The sequence below is a fragment of the Argentina anserina genome, chromosome 2 (assembly GCF_933775445.1).
Source record: "Argentina anserina chromosome 2, drPotAnse1.1, whole genome shotgun sequence".
Lineage (NCBI taxonomy): Eukaryota > Viridiplantae > Streptophyta > Magnoliopsida > Rosales > Rosaceae > Argentina > Argentina anserina.
Genome location: NC_065873.1, coordinates 922,309 through 940,838, shown reverse-complemented (window position 1 = coordinate 940,838; position 18,530 = coordinate 922,309). Strand labels below are relative to the sequence as shown.

The following is an 18,530-nucleotide window of genomic DNA, read 5'->3' as shown; positions in this document are numbered from 1 at the left end:
ATATTTACACTATCCGCAAATATGTTCCAGAAACAAAACATGACCTATTTTTCTGAAAATTGATATCAAGTTTTATGATTGCTTTCTATTTGTCAAATATCTCAATTTTTTGGAACATACAGTTTCAATCTTGAAGAACATCAGTAGTTCCATACATTCTTGAGTGAACTGAAAGGTTTCTTGCTTTTGTCAATTGGTATATACTTGCCTGATACTTTATAATTATATATGCATGCCATTCGATTCAGTAATATGTTTATGTATAATTAGTCTAAAGATGACTTAGCTGAAGAAATCGTTTTTTTCCTGTCCTTTGAACTTGATCGAAACTGTCGGTGCAATTTTTTTTTGTCAATGCAAGTGTATTATTATGCAAACTATAGACGTCAATGAGCCTTTGCAAATAAACGTGAGCGTTAATAAAAATAGAATAATATTTTGAAAAATCAAAGACAATTAAAATATCCAACAAAAATTTTCTCAAATCGATTAGATCGAAACTCAAAATCCATACTTGCAAATTCATACTCAATATATAAAGGGGAAGACGATTAAAAGAGTTATACTTACAGATTTTTTCTGATTTAAGAAGAAAACCTTCTTATAGGAGAAAGGTATGCAAAAAACTCAATTTTATGCATATATATATATATATATATATATATATTCTAGGCTAGCACTAATGTATAAAATTTTATTGGCTAAAACAAAATTGCATGGGCTCCAGCCCTGGCTCCGCCAGTGTGACTCAACCTAATGGATAAGTAGAACTTAGGATCGTATTGTCGTTCTATTGGGTGGTATTATTGATATATGATTTCTCATCACCGTTACATCGTATATGATTTCTCTACTCAAAAGAATGGGGGTGGAGATGAATTAGTGATGCTAAACTTAAGGTTCAAATCATAATACGAATCAACCCTATCAAATATTTCATAGCATAGAGTTACAAACTCGATACCTTTCAGGACAGACAAAATAGAAGCAATCACATATAAGCACACCGTCCTTGCGAAGGTATAGGATACAGCAGAAAGAGGAAAATAAATTGGACGGAAAAGTATTAACCCCCAACTTCACTCCACACATGAGGATGATCTTTGCAACACGGAAATTCCTGAACAGAGATAACTGAATCAGAGGACACAAGGAAAAGCTGGACACAAACAGAATGATTGCTGCTTGGAAAAAGTGGATAACTAACCACTTCAGTATGCACCTCGAAGAGTTGTACTACGACTACTTCTCTCTACAAAATTTATGTTTCAGAACTTCCTCCAACCTGTGAAATATTGTTGAGAAAGCTCCTGCAATATTGTTATCATCAGAAGATTTTTTTGGAGGGAGCTACATACTTAAATATGAATGATGTGAAAAAATCTGTCATCTTTGGAAAGTAAGATGAAAGACCCAAAATGATTTGCGAATCATATGGTAGAAGAAATAATAGTGTTCACCATATTTTTAAGCTGTCTCAAAATAGTACTTACAAAATAATGAAAACTTGCATCAACATTTTGCAAAAAGCTGCTTGGAACCAAGATCAACAAACGCTTAATCTTAGAGTTAAAACACACAGAACACTTTGATAAAATGAATCTTTCCCAGGTTTCCCACCCATGTTAAGGCTTCACACCCTAGTTTAGGCTTCACACCAATCCCTTCACAGGAAAACTCAGAAAATCTGATGACTCTTTATTCAACAAAACATGCCTCAGCCTATCGGCTATTACACTTACTCACACTAGAGCTTATAGCTACCAATAACAAGCCTTTTAGACTCTTTAGGACTCTTAAATTTTAGAAACTGAAACATAAAAGTCCTGATAAAGAAAAACTTAACTCCTAAACTGAAATGATTAGGTGATATTCTTTCACTCATCAACGTTATAAGGTTTGGCTGTGATGTCCTCATCATCAAAAAGTAAATCAATGGAAACTAATTGATTGACAACATATAATTAATGTAATTGTATGAAAAATGAAAAGTTGAGAATTGGCAGTTCGGAAATATTGATAAGTCAATCTTCTTGGTTATTTTAATTCATTACACACATTGGGAAAAATGTACCGAACATAGTGCAAATGTTTGGTCTTTAAGAGTGAAAAAATAGGTGAGGGGAGACCTGAAAGTTGACCATCTCTCTGCTGCAGTGAGCCTTTCACCAGAAGTGTGCCAGGGGTTTGCTGAAAGACCTATGAGAAAGAAGATTTGCATATATCAATAACAAATTTAAGATCTAAGTCACCACACACAACCCAAGCATTGGCATTATCATACCGAAATACGGAAACTTAGGTTATTTGAAAGCAAGTTCAAACAGCTTGATCCAGATGCCTCATGCACATCATCCGAACTTGCAAGTCTACCGAAACTTTGTGACTCGCTTTTGAAATTTGCATCTGATTTGTTTGCTGTGATCTATTACAATTAGGAAGGGCTGCATATGAGCGCACATGATATCACATAATACATCACAAAATAACAAATAACAGATAAGCATACATCAACTGTAAATGAGGATGTGTTCAATTTACACAATGCACCACCGTCGTGGAAATAGGCTTCAACTGACTGCAAGACATGTATGGCACCCAGTTTTCGTTCAAGGCCCTATATTGAGTACACAAAGATTAGCATCAGGTTCAAAGTAGCAGGACAAACCCGTTTCAAAAGGCAACAAAAAGTAGAATTCTGATATGATGTAATATAATTGAGTAATTTAATCCTCACAGATGCAGAAATGGCATTGAAGACATGCTAATCTTTAAACAAAATAAAAGAAAGGCATCCGAACCTCAAGCATGAAAGAAAGGTTACTCTTTTCAATCACATGAGATGATAACATCTTCTTAACAGGAGGCAAAAAGGACCAGGCCAACCCCCATCGACATGTTTGGCCCTGGACAAATTCAGTTGTCTTTACTACGGTGGCTCCAACTTCCCAAAGCTTTGATGTTAGCAGTTTGAGATTTGATTTCCTCCCTAGCATTGATGTGTACCACCTGAAAGTTACAGATTAGATAAGAACAGAGTTTCTAAGAATATTGCCCTCAGCACAGAGGAGATTCAGAAAGTATATCCTGTATGTATGTTACCGGAAAGTATGCTTCAATGTTACGCTATCTTCTATAATGCGAGTGATAAAAGCCTTTTCCCCACCAGGACAAATCATCTCAGCTGGGGTGCCACCGCATGAAGTTTTTGGATTGAGTCCTGCTTCTTCCATTGTCTCAAAAAATGGAGGGTTACACATGCAGAAGTCAAACTCCTCACCATCCCTGACCACTCCAAGAAGTATAGGTGGCCCATCATATCCCGTATTCAGATGTGTGTTCCCTTCCTTTGCCATATCCTCCTCAGTCAGATCTATTTCGCTTTTGCTACTGAACAATACATCATTATTTGATCCTTCTGCTGGAAAGGTGTTTTCACCATGTTCAACCTTTCTAATTTCAATGAGTTCCGAGAGATGAGGATTATCTCTAACATTCTTTTCCGCCCACTCCAGCGCTACATCCGTCATATCTAAACCAAGTCCCCAGTAACATTTAAATTTTGCAGTTCTAAGCAGCACACAAACATATTCAAATACTGTAAACACAACGAAACTAACTAAAACAACAAATTAACAAACAACCGACCTGTCCCAACAAAGCTCCAGCCGAGAAGAGATGCACCAAGAAGTGGATATATGCAGTTTGCCCCAGTTCCTATATCAAACCCCCTCACTCTATCACCATTTCTCGTAGTTTTCGCGACAACGTCAGACGACAGAAGATCCTCAATCCAATGAATGTAGTTCGATCTATTGGGCACTGTAGGGCATAGCTGACCATCCGGGATCCACCTGCAAAATCCCATTCACTTCAAAAACACACCACACACATCTCTTTCACAATGCAGCTACATTAACTGAATAACACTCCAAGCATTCAACTTGAGTTCACTACCTTTCCACAAAAAAAAAAAACATGCAACTTTATCAAACTATTCAATCAAAACACTTTAACTTCTCCATCAGTATCCAACTTAAGATCAAGTTCAACATAACAAGAGAGAATAAACTCCACTGGGAAGATGTTGAAACCTTAAAAGAACAACCTTGGCAACCCAAATGAAACATCATAGACAAAAAAAAGATGGAAACTTTGAAATCGAAAAAGAGCATTGACATGTGTGTTATTCATTAATCTGAGAAAAACCCAAGTAAGAACAAGAGAAGTAGAAGTACCAGTTAAGGCGGTGGTCGTGGAGGAGGAGGACCCGGGTGAGTTCACGGGTGGCGTTGAAGTCGGTCCAGTCAATTCTGGGTCGGCCATTGCGGCCGAAGGAAACGAAGGGTTTGAAAGAAGGGTAGAGAGAAGCGAGCTCGGCGAAGTCGGGCGGGTTGTCGGAGTATTTGTTTCTCGGGTGGGTCGTGGGTCGCTCCGCCGCTCTGCTCCTCTTCTTATTCTTATTCTTATTCTTATTCCCTGTCATTTCAATTCGGTTTCGCTTCCTGCTTGTTTTGTAGGATATTTCGTTATGATCTAGACTTCTCAAATTCTATTATTCAGTCCGTTTTTTCTTTCAAACTAATTCTATAATTATGTAAGAAGTTTGGTCGAGTAGGACTCTTTATGGGAGAGCACAACTACAGTCCTAGTCCATATTTTATGTAGTCCCTGCTCTTCCTACGCTTTACGTTTTGTTCATCCCCATTGGTGAAATATATATAGTAGAGAAACAGCAGAAGACTATCCCCTCTCCTAAATCCTAATTGCGTAGTTCACGTACTTCTATTGTTGTAAAGATGGCTCATGGATCAGAATCATCATATTGTGGACTCAGGTATCTTCCTGTTTTATTCTTCTATGTATCTTGATCTATAGTTGGTGTTTATGATATTGTGGTATGATTTTGTGTGCTCGTTATTGTTATTCAGACCAACAGTATGACCTATACTGAAGAAGAAGAGAAGAATGTCAATGAATCTGTGGTGAAGACTCGAGCAGATCTACTAGTCATATTTTGGTTGTTTGTGATGCAGCGGAACTAACCCGGGAATCCACTAGAATAATTGAGAAAACTCAAAAGTTTATTGATATAAAAGTTATCTCAATACAAAGAAAGATGATACTTATATATACATCAATAACCTAAATAAAATCAAAGTCATAATCTAACATTGAAACTTAAAGAATCCAAATTAAAAATGAAACAAAGAAACCTAAATAATAAAATTTTAAAAGGAAAATAAAAATAGCCTAAAATACTAAAAACCGAATCGGAACAAGGATGTGGTAAATTAAATCAGAAAAATATAAAGGCAAGGAAGCGGCAAACAATCAAGAAGAATGATTTGAAGATAGGTAATTCGCACGTTCTAAGGCAACTAGCTACTGGAATATTTAAAAAGATAATATTTTAGACTTTTTGAGTTGCTCGTACGAAAATGCATATTTTAATTTGTGAATCAGATTTCAACTAAATGCACGGAGCTTATTCCCTCCACGCCCGTGAGGGTTCACATACATATTTTACCGCGTTTGTTTCGCACGAAATCTCACAATCTCCTTTCTCTCAAAATCCAAATATTGCCAGAACCCTCGTTGCCTAGAATCCCAAAATCCAAATAGAACCTGAAACTCCAAAAAGACGAAGACTAAAAGGACGACAGCGAAGACGAGACCGGAGATGAACGACATTAAGATGGTGGCAGCGGCAGCATGCAACTCCAAACACAATCTTCTCCTTTCTGCACCCAAACCCCGCCGCCCCCTTCATCTCGTCTCACAATCTACTCCAATTTGATATGATCTTCTCAATTGGAGAACAAACAAACTTTGCCGACAAATCAAACCCCAATTCGATCTACGCGAAACATAGAACAACCAAGCGAGGAACAATTTTCGATTTGGTAGATAAAAGGCTCAAACCCACATGCAATTTGTGGATTTTGTAGAGGGTGAAGAGAGGAACAATTTTTGGGTAGTCCCAAGGCCATTGGTTTTCGGACGGCGGCGGCGCACGACGAGGGTATGTTGCTTGCGGTATGTGTTGGAATAGAGATATATATATATATATATATATATATATATATGTATTACTGGTTTTAACTAAACTAAGTCAACCAACCAACAACTGTCACATGGCTTTTTTACCTGTCGTGTCCCTCCACAACCATGGAGGGAATAATTTTCGCTAAACGCATAAAGGTTCTTTTTTTTTTGCAAAAAGGCCGATTTGCCCTCTAAATTTGGTCATAATTGTCAATTTGCACCCTGAATTTGCATTTGAGTCAATTTACCTCTTAAACTTGGTAAAAATTACCGATTTGCACCTTATCCGTTAAATTTAATATTTTCCATACAATTTTAAGTCACATGTCATGCATTTGAGAGGCAATATTATCATTATATATTTATTCATATTTAATAATGAAATAAATTATTAAAATTACTTAAGATGAACACTTGTTACAATTTTTTTTTTCGAAACATGTTATTGATTTATATATTTATTATTTTACGTGATATAGTATGTTAAAAGATATTAGAAAAATATAAATAAATACATTGAAAATTAAAAATAAATGTGTGTTATGGGAGAATTACTATTCTACCATTGTGTGTGTCTTAGCCTTATTAGGTTTCCTGTTAGAGATAGATTTGCATCTCTGTAATAGATTAGGACTCCGAATCCTACGAGATTGTAGTTATGTAATGCCTATATATATGCCTCATTATCAATAATTAAATGGTTACGTTTGGTTCCATTACGTCGTTATTATTCTCGTTTTGTTCCTTCTCCAACAATGTGTACATATATATATGTGTATATATATATACACAACACACTATATTTCAATGAGTGAGTATGTTGAATATATAATTCGAAGTAGGGTTAAGTATGTAGAAAAAAGATGTAAATAAATAATTTGATTAAAAATAATCCTCCTTTTAAAGAATATTTGTATTTGTTTTTAAGAAATATATATATATATATATATATATAATGACAACATTACCCCTCATGTGCATGACATTTGATGCAAAATTGGATGAAAACAGTTAAATTTAACGGATGGGGCGCAAATCGGCAATTTTTACCAAGTTAGGAGATAAATTGACTCAAATACAAGTTTGTGGTGCAAATTGACAATTTTAGCCAAATTTGGGGTGTATTTTGACAATTTGGCCTTTTTTTGTTACAAAAAAATAGTAGATTGGTAGACAACCACTCCGGGGCCTAAAGCATATCAAGGTGAAAAAAAACCCCTCCCCATAAGGTGTTTTTCACTTGCGATAATCGAACATGAGATCTCCTTATTACCGAGAGTATTTCAGCAGCGTTTGCCCAACAAGCAAGCCTATTATGTTTTTCACCACTAGACCAAACTCCGTGGGTCATAAAGATCCTCTTTTAACCTACAAACTAATATCAAAGAATTTTTTGAAAAGTTTTCAAACTAATTATCCAACCACTTGAACTATCACCGATCACTTCAATATAGTTTGGAGGCCTTTCAAGCCTAATATCCAACTCTCCCTTTTGTTTGTGTACGTGTGTCAGAAAACCACGTTACAATTCAAATGAGCCAAAATTCTTCAGAAGCAAGAAGAAAAAACACAACACCAGAAGTATGATACCCTCTGCATACACTGCAGCTAGTTTAAGTAAAAGTCTTAATAAACTCCCAACACATTCCACAAAGATCTACTTAGAAGTTAAATAAAATCAAGTAGGAAATTTAATATTGTATTAACCCAAAGTTCATATATATTGCAAATGTTCTCTCAGAAATATGCTCAATCCAAGCAGACAAATTTTTCTGCAATCATGGTGAAGAAAGGAGAGGGAGGGCCGAAAGGGACCAATGAAATTGGAAACACAGCAGTGGTCTCTGTACAAGTGTACTGAGGGAGATGTGGGCTCAGTTTTATCCATATAAGCAGTGTAAAATGTTATTGAAAGGTCTTAGCTCTTATCCTTAAGAACAGCTAGATGAGTCATCGGATTACACTGTATCCTATATGGATAAGGCGAAATCCATGTCAAAATCATAGCAAGAACATATTTCATTCATCGTAAATAACACAAATGACAGAAAAATTATAAGTTTGTAGGTCGAAATTTATGATACATTTAGTTAGGTTTATTATGCGAATTCACAAATCTTTCTTGTATTCTCAAATCGGGTTTGATGTTACATCCGACAATCAGTTTTAATTAATATTTTCTCATTTCAAAAAATTTCGTGATACATTTTATTGTTTATCTTTCGGTAAGCCTTATATACCCCTTCACTGGCAATTGGCCAACAAATTATTGAGTTATTGACAAATATCACCTACTTTCAATTTTTCCCTACCTCTATATAAACTCACAGACTCTTCCAATATTGTTCAACTCAATATCAAACACTTCCACTCCAATACCATCTATCTTCCCTATTCCTCAAATTGCTTTCAAATTCAGCTGCGTCAAGTAAGAGACTTGGAATGGCTACTGCAGCTAGTCCAATAATATCACTGTACGAAGTTCTTGGCCTTCCAATGAGTGCAAGTGGTCATGAGATCAAAGCAGCTTATAGAAGACTAGCCAGAAGGTGTCACCCAGATGTTGTGGCACTGAACCAAAAACAAACCTCTGCTACTGAATTCATGAAGATTCATGCAGCTTATGCAACCTTATCAGACCCTGACAAACGAGCGAACTATGATAGGGATCTTTACCGATGTGCTCAGTCTTTCAGGTCTTCATCTTCGTTTTCCTCCGCATCAGCGCCAGCAAGTGCTTACCGAAACTGGGAAACTGACCAGTCTGGTAGCCATATATGTAACTGCATGATATATTGTATGTATTTTTTTTTTTTGGGTCCAAATGGTAATTCAATTAAAAAAGGCACAAGGGCCACCGAAGAAACAAGCAAAGCTACAGCCGAAAAGAAAGAAAGAAAACACAGCAAGTAACAACAAAAGAATAAAACTACTAATAAAAAAAAACAAAGTTTAAGGAGATCTAGGAAGGCCATCCGCCAACGGAATGTTCATGAGAAAAGTTGGGAGAAAAACATCCAAATCAAAAGAGCACAACTTCGAATATGCGAGCTTAACAGCAGCATCCGCCAAGCTATTTGCATAACGATGAACCCAATTCCAAGTGGGATTATCAAAGGCATTGATGACCTCCTTCCAGTCTCCCTCTGATTATGTTTCTGAAATTTTTACCCACTGCAAGATTCAAACTTTTTCTAACCAATATATGTTTCTGATATATTGTATGTAGTCTCCTGTTTTTTGTACCTGGCCTCTATTTTAAAGGAAATAGGGGATAGAGGATTCCTATTTTCTGTGCACTGAAAAATATAAGTCTGCAACCATTGGAAATGCATCTATTCTACTCAAATTATTAGCAATTTCAGTCGTTTTCAGAAGTTTCCGCTCCCTTTATAATGATTTGAAACCGCAACAATCTACTCAAAGTATAACATTTTTTTGTCCGAACTTTACACTGTTCTAGAATGTATGTATATTTGATCATATGACATAATTGTTGGCATATATATTCAGTGACCACAATGAGATGAAGTCAAAACATGATAAGATACGTACTTACGTTGCAATTTCTCTCAGAATGATTTGAAACCAATCCAACAGAGAAACCAGATGCAAATGTTAGTAGTAGTTGTTAATAACCTAGTTTCGTTATCTAATTAAATGGATGATTCAAATGTCATATCATGCAATGTGTAAACTAATTCATTGATGACAAACCAGATGCAACAACGGCGACAATGGCACACAGCCGCACAACATTTGCATTTAGGGTTGATATAAAATAAAAATAAAAATTTACAAAGATAATCATAATAGTGTTCCGAGAGAATTTATATTCTATCATGTGTGTCTTAGTCCTATTAGGTTTCCTGTTAGAGATAAATTCGTATCTCTGTAATAGATTAAGACTCCGAATCTTACAGTTATATAATGCATATATATAAGCCCTCATATTATTCAATAAAACACAATTATTCATCATGCACCACGTTATCATGCACTTTGTATAATGAGACTCACTTCCCACTACCCAGTTTGGCCATCTGAGGAATTTCAGGTGATAGCCAACCTTGCAGAAATTTAATGACTCCAACAACGTGAGGAATCCAACTTCAACTGTTTTCGATATCCCCTTTAAGGACATGCCACAACCCAGATCCATATTTCCAACAAAGACATTTCGGACAGCCTGCCTGCAGAGCAGTAAATTCACAATTGCCTGTTCCGTCACATACAAAATACACAATAAAATCAAATCACAAAGTTCATTAGGATGAACCACAAATGGATCAAGTACCCAACTACTGGGTCAAATGAAGCAGTGACAAGAGGAAGGGTCGGATCATCCCTGTCAGCCTGGATTAAGTCATATAAAAAAGAAACTCTAACACATTAACAATAGGAGCATCAAGGAGGAAAAATTCAAGAAACCAAAAATAATTCAAGAAACCAAAAATGCATTTGGAGCTGGGAGAATGAGCCAATTCATCTCACTAGATCTGTGGACCTCAAAAAATTGAAAAACAAAAACCCGAAAGACCCGTAGGTACAACTGACTGTAAGCAAAACAGCCTATCATTCTCATGCAACAACTACTTAACTTTCAGAAAGGTTACGAGCTTACATGGAAAATAGGAAATAATAGGGAAGGCTTTCAGAAGCATGTCAATAATTTCACCTGCTTCAAACTTGATTATTAATTATACATGAAATAGTCAATCTTCATTGAAAAAATTCAGGACACTAACACACCTTAGAGGGATTACACTTCTTACTACTTGCCTTAAGTAACTTTGAACACATTAGAGATTCAGCACTATGTCCTAAGAGATGCTGAATACGACACATCCATTCATGGGATAGTGTTTTCAGAAAAAAAAAAATCAACCTAGGGCCCAGACACAGGGTAGTGTGATTCCATGATTCACCAAGCAGTAGTTGTATATTCTGAGACTGATTTTTCTCTAAGATATGCACCAAAAATTTACTCAAAATTTAGAAATATAATCCTAATGGTCCTCATAGTAGTTTGACTACACACTATTTTCACGGTTTATTCTCATCTTTTGTTTAGTAGGACTATGTTTGACTCACAGTAGGATAGCCACACAATATATAAACTGCATTTCCAAACAACAAATGTAAACATAACAGCGGTATACTGAGGAAGGTATACAACTACAACATAGATTTTAAGCTATCATGCATACCAATCCTCGCGAAAGCAAAGCAGAAATAAGGAACAGCAATGCTTCCATACGACTTCGGAAAACATAGATCACTGCTTCTAGCCCCTGAAATGCACTTTCTTTGGTTTTGTATGTCTTAACTCTTAGCCCTTTATGCAAGTCAGTAGCTGATTCAATAGACTTTGCTATTAACTGCAGAATGAAATTTATATTGGTAGTCAGTAATAAGTGCAAGCAACTATTCAGGTAAATAGATTTTAAAGTGAAATATATACAAGTATACAACAGATATTCATATGGAGGATTTACATGTACACAACATATAAACATGCTTTGCCAAAAAAAAAATATCAAAGCATGTCCGTCATCAACCGCCACTTACTACATCCTTGCTGCCTTCAAACCTTGCAACGTCATCTCCGATAACACTCAAAGTTGCAATCACCGCCCTTCTATTACCTGCACATGAGAACAATATCTCACCCATACTTCTAAGCAAAGCTCTGTCAAAAAGTTTAGTAATGAGTTAGAAGACCTTCATTAACCATGGTAAAAAATAATATCAAATGAACATGAATCAATAGTTGTTACAGACTCCACGCTACCAGAGTATCATTGATATTTAACAATGACCTAGCTGAATTTTTTTTTACATGAACCTAGCAGATCTCACTACCATGCTAGCCTGGTTCCGGAAAAAAAAGTGTTCAATATATAGCATGCTAAGTTCCACAACTACTGTCACCACCAAAGTCAGGAGTTGAAAAAAGATTTCACAACAAATTGACTAAAGTAATAGACCTCAGATTTCATGATAAACACTTGAAAATGCCAACCTGTTGATTAATTCATATCAATCTTATCGAAATCTGCAAATGATTCAAAAGACAAGTATCTTCCCAACTCAAATGCAATACTAACATCAATCCACCACCTTCCCAATTTAAAATGTTTCCAGCACAAGTCTTATAACATGTTTCTGGCATGAGTCTTACAACATGTTTTACAAAACAAATTTCTTCCCAATTCAATGTTTCTCTTACATAAATCTATTGCATGATCAACTCTAGAGCGTCGGTAATTACCATCAATCGAACTAACATATGATCTAGAAAACAAACTTGATCCCAATTCAATTGCTATATTATCATCAATTATCAGGTTATCAACTCTAAAGTTGAAAACAGGCAAGCAAACTCATATCAATCAGCAAATAAGAACTGTATCCCCAATTTCAATTGCTAACCAACAACAATCCATCATATTATCACCCACACAGAAACAAACACTAACCTTAAGCCAGAAAAAAACCCGACTTTGGATCGGGTGCAGACCCCGGCCGACGTCTGTACCCACCATAACCCTCAAACCCTTCCCTCCTCTTCCTCCCACTCCCACCACTCCTCCTCAGATTTGGTGAGGCCTTAGCGTCCGGAAATTCGAGAATTAATAGGGAAATTGAAGGGGTTGGCAGAGATTTAGGGGGATGGAGGAGTTTGATGTGAATCAAGGGATTCTGGGCAACGAGGATTTGGAAGATGGATAAGAAATTTTTGGAGAAAGGAAAGAAGAGGGGTAATTTGTGAGGCGCGTCGGCGTGTTTTCGGTAACCGTATTATTCGTGCGATTAACGCGCTGTAAAATGTGTGTGTGAGGGAGGGTTCGCGGGCCGTGGAGGGAATAAGCTCCGCACAGTTCAGATCCGTCTGTGAGGAGGATGCGGGATGCGGCCTCTTGCCTGTGAAACAAGGGTCCATCGCTCGCTGGCTTCGATTAGGGTTTGGCGTCTCCATCTTTTTTATTTTGTTTGTTACAAAAAGTTTCGGTGAGACGTTGGTTACGTTGACATACTCATAACTTCAATTTTGAAGGATTTACGATAGATACGTACATGTCACAAAACCATTAGGTATAGATTTCTGTAGAAGAATTTACATATCGCAAGCCAACGAGACATGCTGGCAGTGAGGATCGAACATGTCTGTGTGATACACCTCTAATCTGCCCTTGCCAACTGAGCCAAACCTCGTTGGCGGCGTCTCCATTTTTTTAGTACATAGACCTCCCTTTTATTTTGTATCATGCTCAAATATTTTATCGTGGCTAAAAAATTTAGTCAATTAAACCTCCTTAATTTTACTAAAAATCTCTAACTTTATGTGATTGTCATATTTCCCTATCTCAAGAACTCAAAAAAAAAATTATATGGTTTTCTCCTTAATGATCGATCCCCCTGGTCCGCAATTTTTGCCTCCTCGATTTGGGTCGTGGCAATTAGATCAATTTTTCTTGTTTGCAAGTTTGGGTATTGATCATGCAGCCAATGCAATTACGCCGACTTGGGGTTATATTCAAGTTTCCATCAAAAACTCAAAGAGTGATCTAGTCTACAGAGAAATTGATCCCAGAGAGGAAGACCGATTCCACAGACCACAGAAACCAAGTTAGAATTTCTCGTTCCAGAATATACAAATCAATAATTCAGGAAACGAAGAAAACTTCCTTCGATCTATTGATCGAATCCTAGACGAGACAATGGATCATGATGACAAATATTGAGAGCCACTATTTACATTAAATTACTTTTGGAATATTGTACATGATTGACAGGTCGGTTGAGTAACATCATGTTTACCCTTCTGGAATCTGGGCATAGTAACCAGTACACAGAAATTTGAAAAATCGATCGAAGAATCCATGACGACCACCCCATCAATATCAAGCTTACCTTGGCCTGTTTCATTCGGAACCTTCACGGCGCGATCCATGGATTTCATGTGTAGAATAGGGAAACCATACACAAACCCTAAAAAAGCAGATACGATTTGTACCAATTCAACTATCCAATTATTCATGCCCATATTCGATTCGCAGCTCCAGCCCGCAAGTACGCAACATTTTCAAGATGGTGAATCATGGAATATCATGGAGGCCTACCCGTGATCCTGTGCTAGATACGTATATTCTTGAATTTCTTCCCACATATTATCACCAAGAGATATCGTCAATTGATTTGTATAGTCTGCTGAGATAGATTCTTGTGGTTTTTATTTGGGGAAGATTAAATTTGCTCAATGGTTTTGTGTATGTATAATTATATACAGTAATACAGATCAAAGATCAACATAATATATGTTAACACCACCCCTGAATGGGGTGATCTCGGCTTAATCTCCTTTTATTCTGGTCGCCGGAGACCTGGAAGGCCCAGCAGGCAGGCAAGTCGGCCCGGTAACCCCTCTGTTTGCTCGGATATCGCCATTAACGCCATCCACGGTGGCTCGTCTTCAGGGATAGACACAATGTATTGGCGTACATTCTCACATCGAGAGAATAGTCATACACATTCCCTGATGAAACTATAAATAGGCCGCCTAAACCATCTAAAAGAGGTAACGTATTCCTAAATCTTTAACTCTCGAACTTAATTATGTACCGGATAGATTTAAGTTTTGGAAGGTCAAAGTCGGCGCACCGCTGATCCTTTGACTTTGATTTGTATTGTGTGTAGAACCCACTGAACTGACACCGGAATACAAGACTACAAGAAATTCGATTCCCGAATTTAGCTCCCGTAATAATATGTAATTTGATCTTTCAATTCCAAAAAAAAAACCAGGAAGATCGAACCGGAAAGAAGCATCGAGCCATCGACTAATTATATATATATATATATATATAGCATAATTACATATAACTACATTGAATAGTTAAACTGTAACAACAGGTACGTACTTTGGCTGTTCTGTAGTAAGACGTCTCGAAAAGTCTTTCATGATAGTGTCGTTTGAATCGAATAGCCTTCTTTTACATATCATGATGATACTTCTAAGAAAAGAAAACAAGCCTTCATAAATGGCCTGGTCGATAAGGAGATTTAAAGGCAAAATATTTCACATAATTTTTTAATGATGTTTTCAATTGCTGTCAGTTTTGAAATGATGTCCTTCATCATGCATCAATTTACATGTAAATGAGGTAGTCGACAATATTACACATATTACACCATTTACAAGTACGGCCTCTTATTCATGCTATTTTCTCATGCAGTTTAAATTACAAGTTACTATACACCAGTCAATCGATTTGCTATATATAACGTAAACAAGCTGGATTTAATTTTTCCATGAAAGTGGAAGAGAAAAACCCGTTTGGCCATACTCGATAACTCCTCCGATCCTCCCTCTGTCGGCGGCGCCACCCATCACAGCCACTACTTGTGCCACAACCACCACCCTCAAGCACATTCGAAGGCAGACACACACATCCGTAAACGAAAGGATATGCATACTACGCCGTTGGCCTGTTGCCATTGTTACGTGGAACACCAATGCAAATGTGACCCTGTATGAATCGGTCATCACATTTCTTGATATAACAGAAACCTCATCTCCATTTTCCAATGCGGATTCGTTTCGTTTGAAGGTGTATAATCCGGTTTTGAAGCTTTTCTTTTTCGGCGTCAATGGCGGCAATTGTGAAGGAGATCCTGGCCCGGCCGATCCAGCTGGCCGATCACGTCACCAAAGCCGCCGACGAGGCACAATCTTTCCGTCAAGACTGCATGGAGCTCAAAGCCAAAACCGAGAAGCTCGCCGGCCTCCTCCGCCAGGCCGCGCGTGCCAGCAACGACCTATACGAGCGTCCTACACGTCGCATCATCGACGACACCGAGCAAGTCCTCGACAAGGCCCTCTCTCTCGTCATCAAGTGCCGCGCTAACGGCATCATGAAGCGCCTCTTCACCATCATCCCCGCCACGGCCTTCCGCAAAACCTCGCTGCAGCTAGAGAATTCCATTGGCGACGTGTCGTGGCTGCTCCGCGTCTCGGCCCCCTCCGACGACCGAGACGACGAGTACCTTGGCCTGCCTCCGATCGCAGCCAACGAGCCTATTCTTTGCCTCATTTGGGAGCAAGTAGCTAAGCTCTACACCGGCTCGTTGGAGGAGCGATCAGATGCGGCAGTTTCTCTGGTCTCATTGGCCAGAGACAATGACAGATACGGAAAGCTCATCATAGAAGAGGGTGGGGTGCCACCGCTGTTGAGGGTAGTAAAGGAAGGAGGAAACAAGGAGGGCCAAGAAAGTGCTGCGCGGGCGATAGGGTTATTAGGCCGGGATTCTGAGAGTGTGGAGCAGATTGTGAACTCTGGGGTTTGCCCGGTGTTTGCGAAAATACTTAAGGACGGTCACATGAAGATTCAGGCAGTTGTGGCCTGGGCGGTTTCGGAGCTAGCCGAGCACCATCCCAAATGCCAGGACCCGTTTGCGCAGAACAATGTGATAAGGATGCTGGTTAGTCATCTTGCGTTTGAGACCATCCAGGAACATAGCAAGTATGCAATCACTAAGCAGAGCATGTCGCTACATTCGATTGTGATGGCGAATAATAGCAATAGGCCTGATATGGTTGAGCATAATTCTTCCAGTCAAGTTGCGCATCCTGCGTCAGGGAATCATCAGTCAATGCACAATTTGGTGCAGACTATGGCAAAGAATAAGGCACATAATGCTGCAAGTGGAGCAGGTCACAATCATCACCATCATCCTAATGCGCACGGGAATGCAAAGTCGAACCACCAGCTGTCTGGAGCTAGCCTTAAGGGGAGGGAGTACGAAGACCCGGCAACTAAGGCTGAGATGAAGGCAATGGCAGCAAGGGCGCTTTGGAAGCTCGCTAAAGGGAATGTCACTGTGTGTCATAGCATCACTGAGTCAAGGGCGCTTTTGTGTTTTGCAGTTTTGATAGAAAAGGGTCCTGAAGATGTTAAGAGGTACTCGGCTTATGCATTGATGGAAATCACCGCGGTGGCGGAGAAGAATTCTGACTTGAGGCGCAATGCCTTCAAACCTACTTCCCCTGCTGCCAAGGCTGTGCTGGAACAATTGTTGAGAATCATAGAAAAGGCGGATGATGAGCTTCTTATACCGTGTATACAGTCTGTTGGAAACTTGGCAAGGACTTTTCGAGCAACAGAAACAAGGTTAATCGAGCCATTGGTGAAGCTGCTTGACGAAAGAGAACCTGAGGTTTCTTATGAGGCTGTGAACGCACTCAACAAGTTTGCATGTACCGAGAATTTTCTCCATGTCTATCACTGTAAAGCGATTATAGATGCAGGAGGAGCCAGGCATCTAATTCAGCTGGTTTACTTTGGAGAACAAATGGTGCAGATTCCTTCATTAGTTCTTTTATGTTACATTGCATTGCATATTCCAGATAGTGAGACACTTGCTCAGGAAGAAGTGCTTATCGTGTTGGAATGGTCAACAAAACAGGCTCATCTTGCTAATGAACCATCAATTGAACCATTATTACCAGAAGCCAAGAGTAGATTGGAGCTTTACCAATCCAGAGGTTCTAGAGGATTCTATTGATGTAATCAAGGTGTACAATATCAATTTATTAGGAGAACATCAAAATCTTGCAGTGTTAATGTTTTGTTATCTTCATTCCCGTGAGGTGTACATAGATAAGTTGGGTTAGCACTGTTGGGATTTTTTTTTTTGAATCGTTGGTCATAATATATTAAGTTCAGCAAGCAGTACAAGAGACAACCCACCTGAAGGCCGACAATAAGAGAAATCTACTCAGACAATCAAGTCTATGCAACTAGACTCATAAACCTAAAGTACACCCAACTTCTAAAGCAATGAAGTACTAGAGTTATAAAGTGCTAGAAAAATTAGAAGTAGACATTAAAAAGAAACAACCAAAATTTCTAACACTATACCAACGCATTCAAGCCAATTTAGCTAGTACTCTCTAATACCGCAGCCCTCGCACTATCTTCTTTTACAGTCTGCATAGACTCCTCCACTATAGCTCAGTTATAGACCAAGAACAAAGTATGCTCGTGGCCAAAGCAAAGTCTGCCATCATTAGAAGGCCAGATTGGTTTCCTCATGGCCCAATAGGCCTTAATTGATTTGGACACCCCACCAGCATGCATAGTTGTGCCGCTAACCACCAGCAGACCACCAACGTGGAAAGGCACCACATCCTACGATTTGGACCCCAAGAACAAAGGATCAATGAACCAGAAGTCATGACCAGAACCCGGATCCGACTCGGCCTCTAGCACCAGACACCACCGTTTATACATTGGGACTTTTATGAGAAACTGATGTTTAGAGTCATTTATTACATCACTTAGAAACCGATGTCTTAATTTTTCCGATCTTAGACATCACCCACTAATACATCGATTTTTTTTTTATTAACATTAGTCAAGAACACAATGTGTTAGCTTAATCCTAGTAGTGGCGCTTACAGTTATATGATTTGGATG

General features: G+C 38.3%; 3 protein-coding genes across 6 annotated transcripts; 1 reads left to right on the top strand and 2 right to left on the bottom strand.

Moving 5' to 3' along the window:
* Positions 1-799: 799 nt before the first annotated feature.
* Positions 800-4,486, bottom strand: LOC126782261 (uncharacterized). The gene is made up of 9 exons (XM_050507477.1): positions 4,239-4,486; positions 3,649-3,854; positions 3,103-3,532; positions 2,802-3,009; positions 2,510-2,617; positions 2,285-2,425; positions 2,130-2,199; positions 1,208-1,310; positions 800-1,120 (listed from the first exon to the last, which is right to left on the bottom strand). Exons 1-8 carry the CDS (start codon positions 4,484-4,486, stop codon positions 1,243-1,245), a joined length of 1,479 nt encoding a protein of 492 aa, XP_050363434.1. The 3' UTR covers positions 800-1,120; positions 1,208-1,242.
* Positions 4,487-8,958: 4,472 nt separating this feature from the next.
* On the bottom strand, positions 8,959-12,976 carry LOC126782248 (uncharacterized). Of its 4 annotated transcripts, XM_050507460.1 has the most exons (4): positions 12,531-12,976; positions 11,620-11,740; positions 11,259-11,429; positions 8,959-10,267 (listed from the first exon to the last, which is right to left on the bottom strand). In XM_050507460.1, the coding sequence occupies exons 2-4, from the start codon at positions 11,722-11,724 to the stop codon at positions 9,746-9,748; spliced, it is 798 nt and encodes a 265-aa protein (XP_050363417.1). In that variant the 5' UTR covers positions 11,725-11,740; positions 12,531-12,976; the 3' UTR covers positions 8,959-9,745. The 4 variants fall into 4 exon arrangements, 3 of the variants coding, with proteins under 3 accessions (XP_050363417.1, XP_050363418.1, XP_050363419.1); XR_007670748.1 differs by having other exon boundaries at positions 9,798-11,429; positions 11,620-11,696; positions 12,531-12,975; XM_050507461.1 differs by lacking the exon at positions 12,531-12,976 and having other exon boundaries at positions 9,798-10,404; positions 11,620-12,427.
* A 2,726-nt stretch (positions 12,977-15,702) lies between these two features.
* LOC126784896 (uncharacterized) lies at positions 15,703-17,616 on the top strand. The gene has a single exon (XM_050510434.1). It carries the CDS (start codon positions 15,703-15,705, stop codon positions 17,614-17,616), a length of 1,914 nt encoding a protein of 637 aa, XP_050366391.1.
* Positions 17,617-18,530: the final 914 nt, after the last annotated feature.